At 39.4% G+C, this 6,662-nt stretch overlaps 1 protein-coding gene across 1 annotated transcript; it reads left to right on the plus strand.

Moving 5' to 3' along the window:
* The first annotated feature begins 349 nt into the window (after positions 1-349).
* On the plus strand, positions 350-1,054 carry LOC118755562. The gene has a single exon (XM_036490390.1). It carries the CDS (start codon positions 350-352, stop codon positions 1,052-1,054), a length of 705 nt encoding a protein of 234 aa, XP_036346283.1.
* The last annotated feature ends 5,608 nt before the right edge of the window (positions 1,055-6,662 follow it).

Here is a 6,662-nt window from a genome sequence, read left to right on the forward strand (position 1 = left end):
CCAACAGTTTTGGATCACCTCCTGCCGTCGTTTAGTCAAGCAACAAATAAACAAGTGTGTAGTTTGCACCCGCTACCGTGCGGTGACTTGCACTCAGCAGATGGCAGATCTTCCCCCCAGCCGCGTTACTCAAGCGCGACCATTTCTTCGCACTGGCGTCGACTATGCTGGCCCTTTTTTGATGAAGGCTCACAAAGGTCGCAATGCTGCTCCAATCAAAGGTTATATCGCTGTTTTTGTCTGCCTTGCTACACGCGCAATGCATCTTGAAGTTGTCTCAGATCTGACTACAGACGCGTTCATAGCAGCTCTAAAAAGATTTGTCTCCCGCAGAGGTTTGCCATCCGATATGCACAGCGATAATGGCACAAACTTTATTGGCGCCAACTGCGAACTAATGAAGAGTTTCAAACAGATGTCCAAATCTCGAGATGTCGGGTCATATATGGCCACTTCATTCATCAACTGGCATCTAATCCCACCAGGTGCACCACATTTCGGCGGAATTTGGGAGTCCGCAGTTAAAGCAACGAAATTTCACCTCCGACGTGTTTTAGGCGAAACTAGGCTCACTTACGAAGAATTTGCTACCTTACTTTGTGAAATCGAGGCACAACTCAATTCTCGGCCTCTCACAGTTCTTTATGATGACGACGTTGACAATATCAATGTTTTAACACCGGGTCATTTTTTAATTGGCCAACCACTGGTACAAGTAGCTGAACCTGGGCTCGAACACGTTCAAATGAATCGAATCTCTCGATGGCAGCTTCTCACGCGTTTGCAACAAGAATTTTGGCATCGCTGGCAGCGTGAATATCTCACTACACTACAGCAGCGAGCCAAGTGGTATAAAGAAAAACAAAATCTAAAGCCTGGAGCAGTTGTCCTGGTTTATGAAGAACGTGCTCCACCATCGTGCTGGCAAATGGGTCGAGTTACTGATGTGCACCCGGGCAAAGACAATTTGGTGCGCGTAGCAACAATTAAGACATCTCATGGGTCGATAAAGCGCCCCGTTACTAAATTATGCAAGCTTCCTACTGAGGGTTAAGGTGTCTCTTAACAGGCGGGAGAATGTTCTGGTTTCATGATATGTCTAAAGTTATGTATTATTCAACGTTTTATCCCCATTAAATGTTCCATGTTAACATCACTGTCCTTTATATGAAGTACTCTGTTTATTTCTCCCTTTCTAGTCTGTTACAATAAATTCAGTTCCGTATTATCAGCCAAGCAGCGAACTTGTGTTTGCATTGTCTCGGTGTAATCAACGTCACTCCATAGTTACAGTCCACTTTGTAAATATCGGCAACACAGGCATATTTGGAAAATTATGCCTATAAGCAGGCTGGAATTTGGGAAAGTAAGTGCCTGGTTGCAGCATATCTATGGATTAAAAAGTATTTAATTAAATTGTTTAATAGAAATGTTATAAATCGAGTGGCTCATTTACCATGTGCTCCAAACATTTGGCGAACTTTTTTTCGCCTTTTCAACGTGCTAAGTAACAAGTTAACATGACTGCCCTCACGGCCGGTAAGAAACCGCAAGGAAAGGGCAGACAATCTTCCAGGAAGCTGCCTCCTGTCCCCGAGTCGAGGCAGAAGTTCAGCAAGAAGCAGTTCAGCAAACTGCTACCCTGATCAAACGTAATCCAAAGCGCTCTGCTGTGATTGCAGTCTGTAAACGTGAAAACTTGGTGCATGCTGAGAAATATCAAACAAGAAAACTCTGTGATGGACGCCGTGAGATGAAGTTGCGCTGTGTGGCAAAGAAATGCGGCCAATTCTATGGGCCTGAAAAATCCAAATTGGCTTTTGTGATCCGTATCCGCGGTATCAACAAAGTTGCACCAAAAGTGCGTAAAGTTTTACAGTTCCTTCTTCGCCATCATCATCAAATTGAACAAGGCAAGCATTAATATGCTACGTATGCCGAACCCTATATAGGGCTATCCAAATCTTAAATCAGTTCGTGAATTGATGTACAAACGTGGAATTGTCAAGCACAACCATCAACGTGTCTCAATCTCTGACAGCTTTGTGATCGAACGTAAATTTCGCAAAGCGCTCGAAATTCAGTGCGTAGATTATTTGGCGCACGAAATATTTACTGTTGGAACCGACTTCAAGAAAGCCTCCAACTTCCTGTTGCTATTCAAGCTCAACACATCAACCCGAGGCTGGCGCAAGAAGGCTAATCACTACGTTGAGGTTGGTGATTTCGGTAGCCGTGAGGATAACATTAACAAATTGCTGCGTCTGATGGCTTAAAGAAATTGTTGTTTTGTATTTAAGGCGACAATATAATTTGGCACATCTTCAAAAGTCGCCCAAGCAAAAAAAGAAAATGCAAAATTCCTGAAGTTGGCTTTACACGGGTCTATTTCTGTCAATTGGAAAATTGACTAAGATATCGACTAGCCAAAACCCTTACTATTTACGGTTGAATTGCAATTTACACGGGTAGATGTTGGTTAAACGAAAAAAATCGACCGTGTAAAGGCAGCTTAAATAACGTTCAAATTTATCATCCCGTTTGAGATGGAAAATACCAATAACCATTTCATAATTTCGAAAACTATTCCATTTATATTACCGATTTTTTTAAAGTTAAAGCAATTACAACGCTTTACTACTTGTTAACACAATTAAACTTATAGCTTGCTTATTCGCAACTCGCTTCTCTGCTCAGTTTACTTGTAGCTTGCTGACTTGTAACTAACTCACCTCGCGGTGGCGGCGCCCTTATATACCTGCGCTGGCACTTATGGCAACTCTAGAACATTCTGAAGTTTATCGCTCATTCTCTTTCTCTCGCTGTTCGCAGTGTTCATCCAACTTGACGTTTCTCTTTGTGGAACATTCTACGTCATTCTTCGAACATTCTGCCTATTTCTCGTTGTTCGCTTTGTGTTGCCGCAGTATTCGCCACAATATTTGTTCTTGCATTTTCCACACCACCTGTGAGGTATGCTTTTAGGCGCGTTACGGATTTTTTTTAAGGTGCTCGGTTCCCCTTTACAACTTAACTTAAAAATAATTAAAACTAAAGCATGCAATATATAAAGAAAATTAAAAACTGTCTTACATCTAGTAAACTTAAAAAATTACACAAATAAAATTCATTTTTCTTTATAAAATAAAATTAAATATCACAATTCAGTTGAAGTGTATACATATCTGTGTTCGTATGGAAAAGTAGCTTATGTCGAAAGGCCGGCTTTAGTATAATGCGGCATTCCTTTTATTTTTTAAACGTCAAGGAATTTTTTGATGAGACTTAAAAAGAATATTGACTTGCTAGCATCGGAACTATTTCTTGCACGTTTATTTGCTAAAAGCTGTTTAACGGCTTAGCGCCCGTAAGTCATTCGCAATCGTATGCTGCGAATGCCGATTTATACTAAAGCCAGCCTTTCGACATAAGCTACTTTTCCATACGAACACAGATATGTACATATTTACAAAATGTGGTCTGTATGCACCCACAGTAAGTTCCCATAAAACCTAGCCTAAATTCAGAACTGAAAAAAAAAAACGAGCAAATGGGGTCGGAAACTACTAGCTTTAATGTGGAAAATGTTTGAAGAGCTGCGAAACTGTATTGCAATAATAAAAATAACAGTGCATAAAGTGAAAAAATTGTTTTTGTTTTGCTTTATAATTTTTGGAATTGTTGGTTCAGATGGACTTCGCGGTAAAGCCGATTATTAAGTATACGAAACAACTAAAGGCATGAGAAAGGCGAAATTCCGGGTAAAATATAGAGAAATTCTATTGAAATTCATCTGTGGGAAATACATAAAAATTTTGTGTGTTTAAACTGCGGTGAACACGCCTCCTTATTGAAAATTTTTAAGGAAAAATATGTTCTTATTCTAATGAAAAGATGTATGAGCACATTAGGTTGAGAATTACTACACCAATAAAAGGGTTCTATGTCATGCATTTTGTCAAACAAAGCTTTAGAAAAACCTATCAAATGGCAACAGGTATCGAAATTTTCGTCTAATAATTTATCAAGTTTTGCAAGAAACTATGAATCCAGAAGGAGCTTTTACTAAATTTGATCTATCATACTCCTTCTCTTTAGTAAAGGTAAACGCGTCTTCCGGAATTTCACCTTCCTCAAACCGTGGTAGGGGCTCCAAACAGTTATGTAATTTAAAATATTCGTAGTAAATGTACCCGCAAAAATACGCAAAAGAATTCCTTTGAAGAAAATTGCTTTCAACTACATCGACATCAATAATGCTCTTATATCTTAATACGCTTGGGGTCTAGGCAAGCTTTGAAAAGTTTGCCAAGAAGTATCTTGAACCAGAGGATCAGTACATACTCTTTCGAGAGTGCTAAACGAAAAAAACTCCCACTCAGCGCTAGGCAAAGGTTCACAATTTCCACTTGTGACAAAGTTTACATGTCTGAGGCCCCAGGATTGCCTGAAAAGATCGGAGAACATGGACGGAGTTGTTCTCGGATTTAATCCTCCCCCCCTTCTAATCTGCCCAAAATAACGTTCGATTTCGTCCTGGCAAAGTCTTCTGGTTAGTATATGTTCGAAACCTTCCTGTGACAAAGTACGCCACAATCGTCTCAAGCTTTGAATATTGATAAGCCAACCTTTGATAAAGGAAAAAGTGTTCGTGATATCTCGTCCGACAATGTCATGAACAACTAATGAATAAAGGGTTCTTTGGGCTTCGAGCAAAAATTCTAGTTGGTCTGTGGTTCCTGAATAAGGTTAGCCATGTTTTCTTAGGGCCCCAATCGCTTTAGTATTAAAGATATTAAAGAGTTGGTCGAAAAAAAGAGCGAATTCGGCAGCATTTATGAAGCTTGCAGATTGAGAAGTATTAAGGTTTCCGGTACTATATAAAGATAGCATTGCACTAGCAACCGTATTGCTCAGTACTTGAGCAGCTAGACGAACACTCATTTTTTCAAAAGATGTGGGACTAATATGCGCCGTTGTCAATTTAGGCGCACATTGTATACCGCGATGGGAATCCTATTGATGAAAATGCAGAATGTCTGTCCATTTGACAGGATGTCCGCGAAAACTAACATTATTTTTTTTAATTTGAATACAGTTTCGTGTGCTCTTCAGAAGATGAGGAGAATCGTAGAAAAATACAATTTCTTCACCGTCAACTTCAAAATACGACCTATTTTCTGTAATTCCTACGATACGGGCGAAGTTAACGAAATTGGTTCCCTGGTCTGAAACAAATTGGCAGACTTTAAGACCAATGCCCTGGAGTTGGCCTATAACTTCAAAAACATATTTCTTTAAAACATCCCCCTTACATGAGTTGTGAACAAAAAAGTAGGCGACTGGCTGAGACCAGCGAAGACCGCCAATGCCTTGGGCCATGCATAAAACACTATTAGCTGTCCTAGAGGTGCGATTTTCATCACCATAATCTTCTAAACCTACTATTAAATCCCTATTCTTATCATATTTCAAATGGGTTTTTAGTGACATTTCATCACAGCATAAAGAAATGAATTTTTGCTCTCTAGTGAATCCTCGGCTTCGCAACTCCAGGGATTTGATGCTGCTAGTGGAGCAGCCAGGGTATCTTGGCCAACCTTTAATAAAGTTAGAGAGAGTTGTTGAGGAAGGCCAGTGGAAAAGTGGTCGCAAGTACCTATATGCTAACGGGGAAGTAAATCTAACTCCTAGCGCTATTGTTTTCAACCCTCTGTCAAACCGCGGTCCATTTGGATGCCGGCCATCATTACTTATGCAACTTCTCACACACGCTGCGAGATGTGGAGGCATTTTACTGCATACTGCATCGATTTGACAGTTGCGAACCTGCCGCAGGACAGGTAAGCTTTGGCTTTTCAAATTTCTTATCTCCTCCTCTTTATCTAATATAACCTTTTTTAAACCTTCTATTTCAACTTTAGCTTCATCTAATTCTTCCCGATATTTTCTTTTTCTAGGAGACTCTTCACTAAGATAATCTTCAGTTTGCGTTTCTTGGTTGCGTACCCCTAATTGCGATTCATTGTGCTTGCCTAAAGAGGAACAAGTTGGATGTTCAATTGGAAAGGGTTGAAGAGTCTCCTCTAAGGGAACCTCTAATTCAATCTCATCATCGATCGAAAAGCAATGCCCTTCTACTGTAATAAAATCCTCTGAACCTAAATAAATAATTTGCTCGCTTATATCTGCCTGTCCTTCTAATCTACCTGAATCTACACCTACTGAGGGTGCATGCAAATTTAAATCAGGGATAGCCCCATTAGACAGTTTACGAAGGTTTCGATATCTCGGAGAAAAGTGCCTCTGGCATGCATACAGCTCCTTGGCTTCGGTACTTGTTGACACTCCCAGAAGCCTCATCCACTTCAACCGCCTATTAAAATAATAAATAATATTAAATAATAGGTTTTAAACTATATTGTAAATTATTATAAAATAATTAATAAGAAATTACAAAAAACGAAATGCAACAAAAAACACAAAGCCAAGATGAGGAAATAAAAAATCATGAATTTATGTACAACGAATAAAAAATGAAAGAAAATTAAACGCAATGAAAAATAAAGCCATGATGAGGGAATAAAAAATTAAAATCAAGAAAATATACCAACCAAACTTTTTTCTTTTCCTCGTTATCCTTCCTCCAAAATGCGTCGAAA

This window comes from Rhagoletis pomonella, unplaced genomic scaffold (genome assembly GCF_013731165.1).
Source record: "Rhagoletis pomonella isolate Grant_MI unplaced genomic scaffold, Rhpom_1.0 Rhpom_scaffold_06600, whole genome shotgun sequence".
NCBI classification, from domain to species: domain Eukaryota; kingdom Metazoa; phylum Arthropoda; class Insecta; order Diptera; family Tephritidae; genus Rhagoletis; species Rhagoletis pomonella.